Genomic DNA, 18,911 nt, shown 5'->3' on the forward strand with positions numbered 1-18,911 from the left:
TACATTTTCAGGTGTTTAAGACCACATTTCCCTGCCTCATGCCCTCTTTAACAGATTCTCAATTGCTCCTCAATTAGGGTTGCCAGCTCCGAGTTGGGAAATTCCTGGAGATCTGAAGAAACCTGGAGAAAGAGGGGTTTGGGGAGGGAAAGGACCTTGGCATGGCATAATTCCAGAGAGTCAACCCCCCAAAGTAGCCATTTTCTCCAGGTGAATTGATCTCTGTGGCCTGGAGACCAGTTGTAATTCTGGGAGATCTCCAGCCACTAACTGGAGGCTGGCAACTCTACCCTCAACAGTGTGTGCCTTCTGGTGCATGCTCAGTCTTCATGATGACACCATTTCCCCCCTTTGATTTATTTATGCTTCTTGCCTCCTCGGCAATTGTGAAGCTGTACCTGGAACTCTAAGAGCTTATGGAAAATAATCATGAGCCAGGAGGAGGCCTCACTTGCTAATTAATTATTATCAGCTATTAATGCTGACTTTGTTCACCACAGGGAAGGTAATGCTGAGGAAGCTCAGGAAATCAGTCAAGGGAAGAAAAACAACAGGAGAAAGTACATACCGTGAGGAGACAAAAGCTCTTTAATTACAAAGCACTTTCCTCTGACTGCAGCACATAGATTTAAATCTGCCAGTAGAGAAAGGCCTAGAAAATGTAATATCCTGAGGGCAGGGGTGGACATATCTTCAGTTGGAGGAATTATTTTGGAAAACAATGGCCGTTTCCACACGGCTCCCCGCTGCACGTAACAACCCGGAATATCACGATAAAAACGCGGAAGATCGCGTCACGTGAAGTTGCGCAAATCTCGCGCGAGAAACCATGATCTTCCACGTTTTTTTCACAATATACCGGGTTGTTACGAGCAGTGGGGAGCCGTGTGGAAACGGCCAAGGTTTAAGATGATGGGATCAGCTGTTACAAGGTCACCGAGAGGAAGAGGGAAGAGTTTTTTTCTTGGCCATTCCGTTCACACATTACAGTTCAAGAGATTTCTCCTTGTTTATCAACTCTGACCCTTTGGATTGATGACATGTCTTCTGCCCTACAACTTAATTTGACACATGTATTCTCCAAATGGAAGCCCCATTGAATTCTTAGGGACTACCAACTAAATAAGATTAAGAGTGCAGCAGAAAAATCAGAGAGCAAGGAAGAAAGATAAGGGCTGATTCCGCACTCGTTGGATAATGCACTTTCAATTCACTTTATCAGTCGTTTGAGGTGGATTTTTTGTTCCGCACACAAAAAAATCCGTTCCAAATGATCTATAAAGAGGATTGGAAGTGCATTATCCAGCGTGTGTGGAATCACTCAAGGAAAGATACAGTATCATTAGACGGCACAGAACTGTGGTCGTAAGAAAATCCAGGCTATAAGAATGTCTGGCAAGTGTGTTGTCGTAGTATTTCTTGGTAATTTTATTTCTCTGAAGTTACAAACACAGTTATCAAAAATTTACACGTTTTGTTTGAATGTCAGCAATTTACAAATGTTGCATTTAGCCCCACTTGGGGGCATTCCCAGTCTTGGGGAACTTCACCATCAAGGCAAAGGCAGGTTCATCCTTGCTAAACCATTTGCTGAGTGTCACAGCCCCAAAATTCTGTCCTCAGTGCAATGTGCTTATTCCAGCGGAGTGGGTGTATTCTTAAATACTTAGCAAAGAGCGGGGGATCCAGGAGATTCACTACTGGGCTGAAGTAATCTTGATTTCCTTGGAAAATCTGAAAGGATTGAGACAGGATTGTTCTTTATTTTAACCTCTAAAGCAGCAGGGGAAGAGAGTTAAAGGCATGCAGGGGCTGGAATATTTCTCAGAATCGAAAGGAGCTACAGAGACAACCAGCGGAAGAGAACAGCACATACTTTGCACATAGAAGTTCATGGGTTCACTTCCTAGCATCTTCGGATTAAAGGGTGTCAGGCAGCTTGGCTCCAGAAAACCCTGCCTGACCTTGGAACACTGGGAATGATTTGAGTAGACAGTGCAGAGCTAGGTGGACTATGGCCCCTTTTTAATGATATAATCACCGGGCAGGATCTATGATTGTTCAAGTATAGGATACAGCCTATCGATTAGCATGTCAGACTAGGACTAGAAGAGTCCTAGGTTCAAATCCCTACGCAGCCATGACCTTACTGGGTGATTAGGAGTTCAGTGCTCACTGACTTCCAAGGTACAGGGGCCCATGATTTAGATTGCAGACTTGTTATAACAGGGGAAAAGGATCTGTAGCTTGGTGTGCTGTTTCCAGCCCCTGTTAATCACATTCCTCTGGGAAGCTCACAAGCTGAACAAGATGTAGCCTTTCCCTGGTCCCCAATATCTGGTGGTATTCAGGGCTTCAGAAGAAGCTTCTCTTGAGCTGTTACGGTTAATCATCCTTGACGGACCTACCTTCTGTTTCATCTTCCAAAACCCACCTACATTATCACTGCATTCCAGCAATGAATTCTATGCACTGATTATGCCTGGTGTAAGATGCACGCATCATGTGTGCACGTGCATTTATATATACATAAAATACAGCTTGCTAACTTCAGTCCTTCCCTTACGAAGAATGCACTCCCTGTCTCACCATGCCATCGTAAGCAGAGTTACACTCTTCTAACTCCATGGTGGACTTGGAAGGGCATAACTGTATTTAGGATGGCACTGCTAATCTGTAAATTCTCCCATCTGCTCTGCAGGAAATGGTTGGGGGTGAATGAGGGACTGGCCAGGATCAGACACACGAATTTGGCTTCCCTGCAAAGACACCTGCTTAGAGGTAGATCTCACTGGCCACAGTCAAATCACGAGGTAAGGGGGGTCCTGCAGTGTTTCAAAAGTATAAATCTTTCCCACCAATGGTATTTCACTTGCTCTTTTTCCTTACCTTCTCCTTCCCGCCTTGAAGAACAGGAGTCCAGTTCTTGCCATCCCGGCTGCTTGAGAGAGAAAATTCCCTCACATACATGTAGGTGAAGGCGCTCTTTGCACCTTGAGTCACAATTCCAGTCACTCGCACGGTCTTCTGGAAGTTCACCTGAAGCCATTCCTCTGGGCTATTTGTCTGCGGAAGGGGCAGAAACGCCTTCAACATGAGGCAAGCCTGTCCTGCCTTAAGGACATTTTAAAACTAGTCTCATGTTGTCGTTTAAATGGTTTCTCAAATTTATTTCCATTGCTATGTGGCCCATTGATTGACAGAAAAGTGCATAGATTTCTATGGTTGAACATAGACAAATGAATGGCTGCATTTGGTTTGGGGGGGGGGGACATATGAAGAGCCCAATCAGAGCTTCCCCATTTTTAAGTAAACCTAATATGCATAAAGCTGACAACATTTACAGAATAAAACTATAGCCACAGCTGTGTATATTCTGTGCTATAAGGCTGTATACAAATGTACGTGCAATAGGTGTACCTGGGTTGCCAGCTCTGGGTTGGGAGGTTCCCAGAGAGCCTGGGGAAGGACCTCAGCATTGTATCATGCCATAGAATCTATTTTCCAAAACAGCCATTTCCTCCAGGGTAACTGATCCCTGTGATCTGGGGATCAATTATAATTCCAGGAGAGTTCCTGGAAGCTGGTAACCCTGGCTCTTTCTACTTCCTCCAGCTGTGAGTCCAAAAAGGTTACACACAGTGTCCAAACTGAATCCCCCTACCCATGTTTTGCCCTGACCTGGATAGCCCAGGCAAACCCGTTTTCACCAGATCTCAGCTGCTAAGCAGGGTCAGCCTGTTAGAAATTGAATGGGAGACCAGCAGGGAAGACCAGGGAGGTTATGCAGAGGCAGGCAATGGCAAACCACCTCTGTTAATCTCTTTCCTCTAAAACCCCAGCAGGGATCGCCATAAGTCAGCTATGACTAGACGGTACTTTCCACCACCATGCTTTAGGGCAGGCTGCCCACTTTGCTTTGTTCCCACAGATGCCTCCTCAAAACCTTGCACATTTATCTGATCAAATATTTCTCTCATGCTTTATCTTTAAAAAGTGTTTTAGACTTGAAAAATTGCTCCAAGAAGAAAGCAAAGTAGCTTCATGGTTGACGCAAGAGCATACCAACCAGTGTTGCATGCAGCCAAGCTGGCTGCAAACCAGTGGACCAAATTGCTCCTGGTCTTGATATGGGTGGTGGCAGTTAGGAGGAAGAACAGCTTGGCAGCCATTTGCCTGCCTGCACCCTCTCTCTGTTTGGCTGCTGCTGCTTTTAGTAGCTATCACTGCTTGCTTGCTGACCAAGTGAACAGCAGTGATGCCACCGAACAGCCATAGATGCTGCCACCTTCTTACTGCCTCTGTATGAATGAGGAAAGCGATAGCAACAGCAACACGCAGAGCATGAGGTTTGGAGGATATCTTGCCCAGGATTCCCTCAAACCTGGAGGTGGCTTTGCCAGTATTATTTGAATTGTCATTCTCTATGATATACACAGGCATGCATAGAAATCCCACACTGATTCCATGGAATGGAAAGCCAACCACATTTTTCTCTCCTTCTCACACACGCAGGAGTTACCTTAGGCCTCCAGGCATTATTTCTCCCCTGCATGTTAAGTCGAGCCAGAAAAGGAGGCCAAGAAGAAACCACGTTATCGATGTAGGAGGATGCAGAGATCTGCTGGTTGAAGATAGCTTTGCTTTCCATTCCCAGTGGCATGGAGCAACCTAGGGAAGAGAAGAGAGACAGAGAAGTGACCTTCTGAAGTGAATTCTGGGCTAGTGGTCATCAGTTCGTAATACTTTTCATGCAATGTCGTTTTATGCTCCTTTGGCATTTGTATGTTCTCAGGGCAGCCTTTTTTTTGTATTTGCTTAATGGAGGATTTTTCCAAGAACTTCTCTTCCTGCCTAGAGCTCAAGTGGTTTAGGATTTACCCATTTTGGAAGGAAAGGGGGCAGGGATCTGTGATTCAGCCATAACAACACATCATGACTTCTCATTATGAAAATGAGTTTTGGAAATCTTCATGCTTTTGTACTGCCTGCCTACCCCTCCTCTTCTTTGGGAATTAAAGACTTCCTGGTCTGCAACAACCTATAGTTCGTTGTTGTGCCTGAACCCCACAAATTCTGGTTTAAACCACAGTTTAACCCTAGTTTAAAAAGGTAAAGGTAGTCCCCTGTGCAAGCACTGAGTCATTACTGACCCATGGGTGGATGTCACATCACGACTTTTTCTTGGCAGACATTTAAAGGGGTGGTTTGCCATTGCCTTCCCCATAAACCCTGGTTTATAGGAAAGAAATAATAGTTTGTGGTTCTGATATTAATTAAAAAAACTGTTTCAAACCAGGAAATCCAACTGGAAGCCCAACATGAGGAAAGGGTGCAAGTCCAAGCACTTGCATTCATTCTTGTAAGAGCCAGTTGATGGAGTGGTTAAGAGCGGCAGGACTCTAATCTGGGCCATTTTCACATGCACCTGTAAGCATCCAGAAGATCGCATGAAACTCACAGCATGAAGTGTTTTCCTAGTGCGATTTCCTGGCACGATCCCCTTTAATGGCACGATAATGTCAGAAATCGCGCCATTAAACGGGATTGTGCTGCTTCATGCCGTGAGTTTCGCGTGATCTTCCGGAGGCATTGGGCATGTGAAAACACCCCTGGAGAACCAGGTTTGATTCCCCACTCCTCCAGTTGAAGCCAGCTGGCAACCTTGAGTCAGTCACAGCTCTTTCAGAGCCCTCTCAGCCCCATCCACCTCACAGGGTGATTGTCGTGCATATAATAATAACATACTTTGTAAACCACTCTGAGGGGGTGTTAAGTTGCCCTGAAGGGCAGTGTATAAATCGAATGTTGTTATCATTATTATGGCAAACCATTATGAAAATGGTTTGTTATTGGGCCTGAATGCAGCATTGAAGAGTTGTGAAAATTCTTTGAGCGGGTATTCTCTGCTCTGAAAACATGCCTCAGAACTCAGGGTAGACAGACCCTTGTCACGACCCTGTACAATGTCAGCATGTCTTTGTTCACGCAGTCACGGTATAATGTTCACCACTGATGGGAGAGGATTAGCTTTCGGAAGATGCTGCTTTAAATAGCCAACCTCACGGTAGCTCTGAAGACTAGAAGGGACAAACACTCCAGTTATAGTGAGATCCATCTGAACATCACACTGGAGGGGCTTTCCAACCAGCTCTGTTCTCCTTGTGGCTGGTTACAGTGAAGCGGGAAGATGAAAGACATTGTTGCCTTACCAGGGCTTTTTTTCTGGGAAAAGAGGTGGTGGAACTCAGGACCGCACAATGATGTCACTTTGGGTCAGCTGGAACAAGGGGGGAGTTTTAAAAAGTTTAAATCGCCCTCCTCGAAAATGGTCACATGGCCAGTGGCCCCGCCCCCTGATCTCCAGACAGAGGGGAGTTTAGATTGCCCTCCGCACCGCTGGTGTGGAAGGCGATCTAAACTCCCCTCTGTCTGGAGATCAGGGGGCGGGGCCACCGGCCATGTGACCACTTTCAAGAGGTGCCGGAACTCCGTTCCACCGCATTCCAGCTGAAAAAAATGCCCTGTGCCTTACTGTTCAGGTCACATCCGATGAGCTCCATGCGCAACATAACACGGATGCTGTAGTGCGTTGGGTGGAGGCGGACATAGCGGGCTACGATGGGTGGGTCGAAGAGGTTGTGTTTCACACTTGCTGCATCCACATTCCCAAAGAATACCTGCAGGCAGAAAGAGAAATAGCCCCTTTACTCTCACGCATGGGTAGAGAAAAGGATGATCGGGGAAAGGCAAACCCTGTACAGAATCCATGCTGTAGCAGAGAACATACTCCGAAAATGGTCCCAGAAACTTCCTTTGGTCCAAACGGCAGCAGCCAAGCTATTGTCAGGGGTTGGGTGCAGGGATTGTATCACGCCTCTGCTAAAAGATCTGCCAGCTGGCGGCCCATTGATTTTTGAGCACAGTTCAAAGTTCTGGTTCTTATCTTGGTTTTAATATCAATAATTCATAAGGTTTTTAATGATTCTGTTTTTGCTTTGCAAACTTCCTTGAGCAGGTCTTTGGAGAGGTGGCATATCAGTTTTCTGAATGAAGACAGTTTTAAAAAGTCCTTGACTTTAAGAAGTTTAAAAGCAAACATAAGACTTCTTGCCCTGGCTACAAAGGAAAATGTTCAGGAACCAGAATAGGGAAATAAAGCTTATTGAGTAACTCCAGGTTTCTCGTTATTCCTGGCCAACTTCACAGGGCTGTTGTAACGGAGGGAGAGAAATGCCATGTATGCTGTTCTGCGCTCCTTGCAGGAGCAGCAGGAGGCAAATAAATACATCAGAATTATATGCCCGGGTAACCTACATTATGTGCCAAAAATCCTGAATGCCAGCAGAAGGGTCCGAGCTAAGCAAAAAGGGTAAGTTTGGTAGAAACTCTTATTTCTTATGAAAGGCAAAGAGCTCAGAAGGGCACTGAAGACCAGCCTGGGATCACAGGAAGTCCTGCTCTTCCACTTCATCATGCCCACCCCAGCTTTTTGCATTTCAGTCGTTGTCTGGACGCTTTGAATACCACGTCCTCATCATCCTTAGGTACTAAAACCTTGGTGGAGATTTTTGCTTTAGTCAAAACTGCAATTCTCAGGATGCTGAATTCTGCACCCACTACAGTCTTTGAATGCCCGCCCCCCCAGTACAAATCTGCTTTCATGAAATACACATAGTCCTGAATTTATTGTTGATTGTATAAACTCCCGAACAGAAGTGGAAAACCACCCGGGAATGGTAAGGCAAAGAACAATACTCCAAGTTTTTACAGTGTCAATGCTCAAAAATCTTGTGCATTTATCATAAAGTAAATATTGAATGTTTCAAATATATAGCTTAACAATATTCCTATTGCAGCCGGCTTGGGCTATTTTTGTTGGAGAATCTCTGATTGGAATCACCTGTGGACATAAAAAGAAGAAAAAGACATGTGAACTGTTATATGACAGCAAGGATTGAACATTGGACTTACCTGATTTACTGATTCGGAGAGTATATATCCTGTTACCTTTGAATGTACGGAATGGGAGAGAGTTGTCCTTTGTAATAGGAATATTGTTAAGCTATATATTTGAAACATTCAATATTTACTTTATGATAAATGCACAAGATTTTTGAGCATTGACACGGTAAAAACTTGGAGTATTGTTGTATTGTCGAAGGCTTTCACGGCCGGAGAACAATGGTTGTTGTGGGTTTTCCGGGCTGTATTGCCGTGGTCTTGGCATTGTAGTTCCTGACGTTTCGCCAGCAGCTGTGGCTGGCATCTTCAGAGGTGTAGCACCAAAAGACAGAGATCTCTCAGTGTCCGGGCAATACAGCCCGGAAAACCCACAACAACCACTGGAGTATTGTTCTTTGCCTTATCATTCCCGGGTGGTTTTCCACTTCTGTTCGGTTGTATGTTACCGGGAATTGCTCCATTTGTCTATCATTGATCGTATATACTCCAGCGGAGACCAGTTGCATGGCATTACAAAACTGACGACTGTTTAACATTCTAACATTCATTTTCTGCAAAACAAGAGACAGATGATGACGATACTTAAGAACTGTTTTGGTGTTTAGGACTGGTTCGTACATCTCCATCCTTTGACAACTACGATATCAAGTGATGACATCAATGGATCATCATAGACATAGTCTGTAGCTAGAACTTCCATAACTTTTCGTACCTCTGTGCATGTTTCTTTGCAACAGCCAGTTCTCCCATTCATCTCTCAACAGGCTGAGTAATTAGGTAGGGAAATCTAGGGATGTGTGTGATGTGTGTGAACCTGTCTGAGTTTCAGCAGCTGACCTGTGTCATGAACAGTCACACCTTTCCTTGACATGCATTGGTTGGATTTTCCAAGCTTCTTCTTTTCACCTAGTTCTTCCTTACAAATCCTTGATGGGTACTTTCTGAGGGGCTGTGGCTCAGTGGTAGAGCATCTGCTTCACATGCAGAAGGGCCCGGGGTTCAATCCCCAGCATCTCCAGTAAAATTATCTGTCAGTAGGTGATGTGAAAGACCTCTGCCTGAGATCCTAAAGAGCCACTGCCAGTCATAGTAGTCAATAGTGACCTTGATAGAACTGACTCAGCATAAGGCACCTTTTCGTATTCTATTGTCCCCTCTCAACTCTACCCAATACTTCAGTCCAAAATATGTATGTGCAATACCATTTGTAACATGACTGAAAGCGTATTTTTAAAAATAATCTATTTTCCTTGGTGCCACCTTCCTTTCCCTTCCTCCTCTGGTTAAAGAAAGACAACTCACCATTTTGGAGTTGGTGGAATTGCCCTTGTATATTCTCCATTTCTGTCCATCTAGGCTGTGGAAGATGACAAACTGAGAGACGTAGAGGGTAGAGAGCTTTTGCCGGGCTCCTTGCGTCTTTATCCCATGGAGGATCTTTGGCTGTAGGAGGTCCACCTGGTCAACAGCGCAGGAGATGGAGAACTATAATATGGTGATTGCAGAGACTGCTCTTTAACTTGTGTTAAAATCTGTTCCCAGGATATCACATGCAGAGGGCCCAGTGGCAAGGCACCTGCTTTGCATGTAGGAAGTCCCATGCTCAAAGCATCTCAGAAGAGCCAGTTCGGTGTAGTGGTTAAGAGCAGCAGGACTGTAATCTAGAGAGCCAGATTTGATTCCCCACTCTTCCGCTTGAAGCCAGCTGGGTGACCTTGGGTCTGACACAGCTCTCTCAGAGCTCTCTCAGCCCCACCCACCTCACAAGGTGATTGTTGTGAGGATAATAATAACACACTTTGTAAACCGCTCCGAGTGGGCATTAAGTTGTCCCAAAGGGCAGTATATAAGATGAAAGTTATTATTATGTTACTAGTAACAATGCCCGTTATGGGGAAAAAATACAACAGGCTCTAGAAAGGGCAGGGGGACCAGGCATTGCTCCCGCAGCCCCCTGTGCTGCCTTTTGCCTGCCCTGCAGCGGCAGGCGAATGCCACGGGAAGCCGCACTGCCTTTTGCAAGCCGGCCGCCCTCTGTCCTGCGGGGCAGGCAAAAGGCATCACGGGAGGCCGCGAGGCTGCCCGCGCACTCCCAGCAGCTGGCAGCTGCTCCCGGCGCCCCCTCCCTGGTGGCGCCGGGGGCAGACTACCTCCCCCTGCCTCCCCCTCGATCCGGCCCTGCACACTGGTGAGTTTGTTGAGGGCAACGGCCAGGCACCCTTGCTGGGGTGGGCACCACCCAGGCACCCTGGCCTGGCTCTGCAGGCCTTGCTGGGGGGGGCACAGTGCCAGGCACCCGGGCAGGCTCATGAACCCGGCAGCAGCCTGTTCCGGGCAGGAGCACGGGTGTGCCTCCCAGCCCTTCACAGCAGCCAAGGGCTTGGAGGTGCGCTCGCCTGTCTTGCTGGCTGCCCTCTGTGCTCCAAGAACGGAGACTTGACAGGTGCAGAGGCCCTTCCCTTCGGCAGTGGATCCCTGCAGCAAAGGGAAGGGAGGCTCACTTGCCAGTGGACTCTGGTGGTGAAGGGAACATCTCATCGTTTATCCCCTAGAGGTGCGCTACCACACCTGCACCCTGGGATAACCTGTGAGTAGTCTCAAATACACTTACTCAATTTTTTATATCTATATCTATATCTATATCTATATCTATATCTATATCTATATCTATATCTATATCTATATCTATATCTATATCTATATCTATATCTATATCTATATCTATATCTATATCTATATCTATCTATTCCTGTCTGAGAACTAAGAATTACTGCCAGTCATAATGGACCGTCCTGAGTGGATCTGACATCCCAAGTAACAGAATGTGAGAGTTTGCTTTTACTGGACTATTGAGGGACAGCAAGCAATGCTCACCCATAGCAGGCTTCAAATCCCCTCAGTTTTTGCAGCCTGAAAGATAATTCTTATGTTATGAAGTCCGTGTGGCCAAGGGCTTTGGATCAGACATGTGTCTGAAGTTCTGTGCTGGGAATTCAATTCTCAGGTTCACATAATTGCTATCAATACTTGTAAGCTTCCCCAGTGGGCAAAGAATGATTCCCTGAGGACATTTCTGGCTAGGGAAAATGGTACAGGGAAGAGATGCTGAATCCCTTTTTCCTCACGCTCCACAGTCCTCATCTGACTGTCGATGCACACCTGGAAACTGAGTTCCCAGAGCGGATCTGTATGGCCCACATGGAAGACTTGAGGACTTTATAGCATATGAATTGATCTCTTGGCAGATGTGTAAAAGACACACAGCCAGTGGTTTATCCTGCTTAGGGGTGTGTGTGTGTGTGTGTGTGTGTGTGTGTGTGTGTGTGTGTGTGAGTGAGTGTGTGTGTGTGTGTGTGTCAAAGAACCTATTTGCCCTAGGAAGAGGGATGGTTTGGTTATGGGAATCCAGATTTTTAGCGTTGTACAAATGAAATCTATCCAGCACATCTTATCCCACCGTTCCTCCATGGAATTTTGGATGGCATATATGGGGTACTGTCCTGTAGATCTGTCCTGGTAATGGTGATGCTTCCCCTGATGCTGGGAGCCTTCCTTTCATGTAAGAGCTTCTTATGAGAGGAGAAATTCCTTTTTACGAGAGGAGATTTGCAGGATCCAGCCCACGGCTTTTCCTCTCCTCTAGTTTTTCCTCATAACAGCCCTGCTTGGTAGGTTCATCTGAAAGAGAGTGCTGGTCGGAGGCCTTCCCCCTGAGCTTCATGGCAGAGAGAGAATTTGAACCTATGTCTCCCTAGTCCTTAAACGACTTCTCACACACAATCATGAATCTGCCAGCAGAGTCACCAGCACAAGTACCAGGCCCTGCAACAGACCCAGATGCCAGCTCTGCCCTTATATCTACCCAGGGAATACAATTACAGGACCCAATGGCATCAACTACACTGTCTCTGTCTCTTACAGCTGCTCATCCTCCAATCTGATATATGCCCTCATGTGCCAACAATGTCCTTCTGCTCTGTACATTGGACAAACCAGCCAACCTCTACGCAAAAGAATAAATGGACACAAATCTGACATTAGAAATGGAAACGTCCAAAAACCAGTGGGAGAACACTTCAATCTACCAGGACATTCCACCAAAGACTTAAAGGTCGCTGTGGTTCAACAGAAACCTTTCAAAAACAAAATCCAACGGGAGGCTGCTGAATTGGAATTCATATGCAAATTTGACGCTGTCAAGCTGGGACTGAATAGAGACTATGAATGGTTATCACATTATCACAGGTAACAGATTTCCTTTACAGCAGCGTGGTCTGGGGGAGCCCAGTGACGCCTGGTGTGGGCTTTCGGGGACCACAGTTCTCTTTGTCAGATGCATCTGGCAGGGAGAGCTGTGGTTATCGAGGGCTTATACTACATAGAAATTGGATGCTTTTACTGCTGCAAACTAACACGGCAAACTGACTACACACCAAAAGGAGATGTTTACATTTACTAGCAAAGGAATGTTTTGGTTGCCTCCCCCCTAATTGCATCTTGTCCCTCCTCTCCTTCTCTCCCCTCTCCCCCCTCCTCTTCTGTATTTGACCAGTTTGTACCATGCATCTGACAAAGAGAACTTGATTCTCGAAAGCTTATGCTGCAATAAAATTGGTTGGTCTTAAAGGTGCTACTGGACTCGTTTTGATTTTAGTCCTGCTTTGGAACCACTACACATAATGGCTTGTCCAGCATAGAAACACTCAAGAAACTGACAGACACGAGGCTTCTTGGAGAGCTCCAAGTTCATTATGCCAAGCCCCCAGACAAGGCCTGCATGCCTCCCTGCATTTTAGCCAAGTCAGAGCAATTTTTGGCTGTTCTCTGTATCCTTATTGTCCCCCTCAGGCCAGCACAGAACCTCAGCCGTTTGCCTGGCTGGCTTCCCCATAAGAACATAAGAAGAACCCTGCTAGATCTGAGCGGTGGTCCATATAGTCCAGCATCTAGTCCAGCATTCCAGTTCACTCAGTGAGCAATCTAGAGGGCCAGTGAACAGGGCCTAGAGGCCAAGGCCTACCCCTGATGCCATCTCCCGGCTTTGATATTCAGAGATTTGCAGCCTCTGTAGATGAAGGCTCTGTTTACTCGTCACGGCTAGTAGTCTCTGACGGGCCTCCTCTTCATGAATCTGTCTTGCACCCTTTTAAAGCCATCTATATGCAGAGTCTCTCTACACGAGACATTTTACACGAGGACACTCAAGTGCAGGGAGATGTAATGTTAGCCGGGAAGCTTAGTTTAAAAAGACAGAGGCAAAGTTTCTGTCAATTTCCCCTCTCTACAGATTCGCAAAGATTGCTGCTCAGAGGGTGGCCATGGAACATCGTGCAAAGTTCCCGGAACGACAGCATCTTCTTGTAGCGATTTTGTGCGAGAACCGGAATTATGATGGGAACTTGCAGCAGGAAGACACTGTTGTTCTGGGAGCTTTGCACGATGCTCTGCGGCCAGTAAGAAGTGTGAAAACGGCCAGAGAGAAAACATTCCCTCTATCCACTTTTGCCATCCCATGCATAATTTTCTAAGCCCCCATCATGTCCCCCCACCCTTAGCCATCTTTTTTCTAGACTGAAAAGTCCCAACTCTTCAGCTTTTCCTCCTACAAAAGGTGCTTTTAGTCCTTAACCATCTTGGTTGCCTTCTTCAGTTACTTTTTCTGCTGTGTTCACTTCCTGAATGAACCTACCTGGATCCAGGAATTGCCCCGGTCAGTGCTCCAGGCATTGATTGACCCTGATTTATCCAGCCTGGCCAGACTGGGGACCCAGAGACCTTAGAGAGAAGAATAGGAAGAGTGAGACTGGAAAGGGGTATCATCGGAGAGGACAGCTAATGTCTCTCTTTCTTTGACTTCCACCCAAGAAGTATTGAGAAATGAGACTGCTCAGACCTCCTTCAAAAAACACAGCCATCCTGCCCCCTGACCACTAGAGGATTGATCTTTTCGATCAGGTTCTAAGGGCCAGCCTGCACAATTAGGCATTGTTTTACACAGCGCATCGGCCATTTGCTTCCCATCTGCCAAATAAGCAGATGATTCAGCTCTTTGACAGGTCTACGTGACGCAATGGTGCAGCGGCACAGAAGAATCTGATCAAGAAGGAAGCACCATCCCTGCTTCGACTTCAGTGGGCCGTGAGCCGTTCAAGAACATAAAGTCTCTGGGCTATTTCAAAGGCAACACAAACTGGAACAGCAGCAGGCCATGTGACAAATTGAATGCAACCACTGGAAAAAACACATTAGCGTTGTGTACACCAAAACAGGCATGCTTCTTATGCCCATGTGGAGTGAGGTTGGCTTCCCTTCCCCTTTGCTCTTCAAACAACACACATTTAACTGACTCTAAACAAACACTGATTTCTTTGACAGTTTGGTCCCATGATCCTGGTGGCCCAGCTAGCCTTAAAAAAAATTACATTTAAACAATCATTCAGAGCCTTTTTTTTTTTTACAACCTAGTCATTACTTTGTAAACTGAAAAACAGCACCAGACATGGTAGTGCTTTGTGACTGATCAGTGCTCTTCGAGGCCCCTTCTGGGTCAAACTGGCAGAACCTGTTCCCCCAAAGCTGGATCTTCAAGAAAATTTTTTTGAGTGTGACCCAAATGTGCCAAGTGGCTCCTGTTTTTATGTGCCTTTCGCCTCTCACTAAGTGCTCCATGTACTATTGCTTTTGTACTGCACATGATGGGAGAGAGATGGGGATGGGACAAAACAAGAAGTGACACATGACTACTGCCTGGGGGAAATGAGTGTGCATAGTATGAATAATGAGTAACAGCATCAAAACTAGTGCCAATAATCTGAAATAAGAACTCAGCTGGAATATGTCAGATGCTGAAATGCCCTTGTGGAAACTGCCTATCACACTTTTTTTTTTGAGAAAGCGATGAGAGAAAGAAATCTTAAAAGGGGTCTTGGTTTTTTGGGATCTTTTGCAAATGGTCAGATTCTGTGACATTTTGCAGTGGGTTCTGCCCATTCTTAGAGCATCAGACACCACGGCCCTTTTTGAAATAGGGACTTCAAGTGTTTTCTACTGAGATACGATAAAAACATCTGTCTTACTAAATAAGCATCAGCTACAAACTGCAGCAGAGACCCGGTTTCCACCTTGCCTGAGCCTTACCGTAGTGATCTGAGGCTGTGATCTGAGAGTCAGCAATGGTCCCAGATGCTAGGCCCAGAGGAATTTGACACCCTGAAAGCAAAAGTTGCAGAAATACACATTTTACTGGGGAGGTAAGGAGGTGGGTTTTCAAAGGTTCACTGCACTTCAGGCATTAGTGGAGAAGCCTGCCACAGACTATGCAGTGTGTTCTGAATTCACCATTAGCACTTGGGGTGTCTGATGCAGCTCCAACTGGTTACCTTTCTAGGCCGATGGCAGAGAATAATTTCTCTGGGGGGAAATGAATGCTAGCTTATTGACCCACTTGGAATTTCTTCTCAGACATCACCCTGCTCTTAGTTCCCAGCTCTTCTGGGCTTCCAGACTGTCAAACGGAGATCAGTCCTAGCAACTTCAGGATTCAGAACCTTGAACTTGAGCCTCCCCCAAACACTTAAGTGGCTGGTACTGTCAAGGAATGTTCCATACCAGCATGTTCTGGGAGCAGGGCCACTATTTATATCCAGCTTAGGATCCTCCTGATCACTTTGGATCAATCTGTCTTATCTGATGAAGACCACCTGCTTTTCTGTAAGGGGATAAATAGCTCCTTCCTGAGACTGTTTCTGTTTGGGAAGACCAAAGCTCCTTCTGCCTACACCATGGTTGGATCCAGAGCAAGAACACCACTAGCAGGAAGACAGAACATGCAAATCAGATACGACTATGACTGAGCTTGCAGATAAGGCCCACGATACCCAGCCATGAACTCCATATTGTGGAAATTGGTCCTAAGTTTCCGTTGCTCTCTCATCCATAGGAAGCTAGTGCAGCCTCCAGAACTTCTCCTAGGGACAACATCACAGCTTTATTGTCACCTTTTTTTTTATAGCCAGCTGTGTCTTTATAAGTCGTTTCCCATGTGTAAATCAACAAGCATATCTTCCTGTGTCTGAAGTGCCCCAAAGGAGAAGCTTCACCTGTTTATTTCTGCCAGCTAGGCTCCTGTTAGAGGCACATGGAGCCTCTCTCTAGGAAAAGGCCTCAACCTTTGAAGAATGGCACACCAAGCTACTCACTCTGGTCATAGACCAGGAAGAGGGCGCTCATCCCAGCCTGCTCATGTTCTCCAACCTCACATTCTACCCGCCAAATCCCAGTGTGGGACGGGCGCATTTCCACAGTTGCGAAAGCACCTGCAGCAGGGAACAAAAGAGAGACTGTCCTTAGGGTTGCTGGCAGAGGGGACAAGACAACATTCCTGGAGTTCTGATTAGACATGGGCATGAACTGCATTACGAACTTCAAAAACCCACGAAATTGGCGATTGCGATCCGGCAGTTCGTGATTGTCCACGGCAAACGAACCAGTGTTTGGAAGAAGCCTGGTTCGGTGCGTTTGGCTGCGGTTCGGGAAGCCAGACAGTCAGGCGCCATCAATCAACTCCCCTGGAAACGGAGCAGGGGGAATGCCTGAACTCTGTCTGTACTCCTTCTGTCGCCCTGGAAACCCGAATTGAAGCCCAGCTTACCTTGCTCAGCAGGTCTTCCTTCCAACCATAGAGCTGTAAAGTAGTTACAAGTTGGGAGAAGACACCCGGGGGGAGGGAGGTGGAGGGGGTGTTCTGTAGCCACGGGCACTCCAATCTCATCTCTGCAAACCCTGATAGGCAGCTCTGACAGCCAAACACAGACCTCCTGCATTGCTCTATGGGACCTCAGCTTATAAAAAGCACTGTGCTCCTAGGCTGGCTTTCACTTTCAGCGAGCAGTGGAGTATGAGAGCTGTTGCTTGCTACTTGCTAGCCTTTGGGGAGAGCCAGAGAGAGTATAATTGAGCTTGGATTTTTGTGGGAGTTTCCTGGGGGCCTCAGATTGGAGAGGGTATAACTCCAAGATCCCTATTGCAATCTTGACCAAACCTGGGTGCTGGCTGGAGGAGAGCCTGCTACACACTCCCTGTGAATATGGGCTCTCTAAGTGTTACCAGAACTGCTCTTTATTATAATGGGGAATTAGCTGTAGCAGTCTGTAACTATTAATATTAAGCGAGGATCATAACCTATGTTTACGGAGGTCCCGATCCCAGACACTCTAGTGAAAAAGAGGCAGACAAGGAGTAAGGTCCAAACACGTGTATTGAGTGTAGCGTAAGCCTAGCTTGCACAATCATACAAAGAACATACAAGGTCTAAGAAATACAGAGTAGGAAATACAGAGACGTTCGCATTAGCTGGTTCCCAACGATGATAGGGGGAATACTCACTTATCCTGGAGCGAAGCAGAGACGCAGCAGCGAGGGTGGCCCAATGCCAGCACTGGGACCACAGACGGACAGCAAGGAAGTCTGGATAGGGAATGGCCTGAGCACCGAGTGGTCTGGGAGACCAGCTTAAATACCCCAAAACGTACCCTGGGGCTGGTGCTGTACTTGGTGGTTCTCACAGTTTAAAACAAAGGGTCTAATGGGCTACTGAATGGCTTGGATGGGCCACTTTGGTAATCAGATTGTGATAAGTGACACCTCAGGAAGAGGGGACAAAAGAGGGAGGGGGAAATCCAAGTGGGCTGAATGGATGTTCCAGCGGACAGGGCTTGTCCTGATGTCATCAGCTTTGGAATGCGGAGGTTTCTTTGAGATGCATTCTTTAAGTGCCTGGGATGGTCGGCACTTAGTTCCTTCTCTGGGGCGGCTCCTAAGATATGCAGAGCGGGGCGAGGGGCTCTCGCTGCGGACGTGGTGTGCCCGCTTCGCCGAAATGGCTTCTCAAAGCAGTCTTCTTCCCAGGGTCTTCTGGCTGCCTGAGAACATGGATGCCGGCTGGGCATAGCTGGGGCTGGATAGCAGGCTGCCCGGTAGCGAGGGCAAGCTCGGGGACCGGCCCGTGGGAGGCTCCAGGCGGGAACTGACCAGGGAGCGCCTAGCCAGGCTCGCTGGAGGTTTCCCCAGCAGGCGCCCGGCTGCTAGCAGCGGCTTGGGCCCATATGAGGCAGGCTTCCATGGAGGCAGGGGGAACAACACTTTAAAACACAGTCCAAGGCAGGGAACAGGCACGGTCCGTGGCAGATGGCAATGCAGGCACGGGGCACACTTGTAACAGAGTCCAAACACACACTGGGAATTCCAGATACAGGTCAGGGCAGGGCTGCCCAGAAAGAGAGTCCTTGGTGCAGTTATCCAAACATGGAGTCAGTAAACTACACAGTCTATTACAGCAGCAAGGTAATTGACACGCAGGCAGGAAACTGACACGTGTATCAGAACACACACGTGCAAAGCAGTCTTTGGTGCAGCAGTAAAACAGCAATGCAGGAAACTTTAGCACAGTTCATGGCAGGCTTCAAAGCAGGGGAGGGGGCCTACTTGGCAACATAAGTGCAACGGGGCCATTCTGAGCACCACAAACTGTGAACCGGTTCGGCAATGGGAAATGTCCGTTGCAGTTCGCGACTTCGGGATTGTCATCAGCAGCAGCACTGAACCACGAACCACGGATTCGTTAAATTTTTGTGGTTTGTGCCCATGTCTAGTTCTGATCACCCAGGGTCCCCAATAGCCAGGCAAATCATATGATGCTTGGATTGGATCTGGGTGATACATAGAAGGTCCCAGAGAGAATCTTGTTACCGGGGGGAGGAGGCATGTTAAGTCTTGGTAGCCTTGAGTCTTTCATTTTGAGTCATTTATAAGTTCTAGCATTGAGGTCAGGCATTGGGGGGTAGGGAGACTGAATGGCTCAGCCCACAAAAAGAGCCTGGTTCATATCTCCCATCAGCTGTGAAGATGGTTTTAGGCAAGTCCCTATTCTCTCTGCCTTCCATCTGTAA

At 47.0% G+C, this 18,911-nt stretch overlaps 1 protein-coding gene and 1 non-coding gene across 2 annotated transcripts in view; one reads left to right on the forward strand and one right to left on the reverse strand.

The window, feature by feature from the left end:
• Window positions 1–923: 923 nt before the first annotated feature.
• The window catches only part of F8 (coagulation factor VIII), a 69,694-nt gene continuing 51,706 nt past the window's right edge, over window positions 924–18,911 (reverse strand). Inside the window, exons 19-26 of the mRNA XM_054997048.1 lie at window positions 16,164–16,280; window positions 15,103–15,174; window positions 13,655–13,740; window positions 9,268–9,423; window positions 6,536–6,680; window positions 4,523–4,671; window positions 2,890–3,066; window positions 924–1,734 (exon numbers count right to left, since the gene is read on the reverse strand). Coding sequence (XP_054853023.1) covers window positions 1,579–1,734; window positions 2,890–3,066; window positions 4,523–4,671; window positions 6,536–6,680; window positions 9,268–9,423; window positions 13,655–13,740; window positions 15,103–15,174; window positions 16,164–16,280 — 1,058 coding nt within the window. The 3' untranslated portion in view covers window positions 924–1,578. The remainder of the gene's footprint in view (window positions 1,735–2,889; window positions 3,067–4,522; window positions 4,672–6,535; window positions 6,681–9,267; window positions 9,424–13,654; window positions 13,741–15,102; window positions 15,175–16,163; window positions 16,281–18,911) is intronic.
• TRNAV-CAC (transfer RNA valine (anticodon CAC)) lies at window positions 8,911–8,983 on the forward strand. The gene has a single exon. It is a non-coding gene; the product is annotated as a tRNA-Val (tRNA).

Source organism: Eublepharis macularius, chromosome 13 (genome assembly GCF_028583425.1).
Source record: "Eublepharis macularius isolate TG4126 chromosome 13, MPM_Emac_v1.0, whole genome shotgun sequence".
Lineage (NCBI taxonomy): Eukaryota > Metazoa > Chordata > Lepidosauria > Squamata > Eublepharidae > Eublepharis > Eublepharis macularius.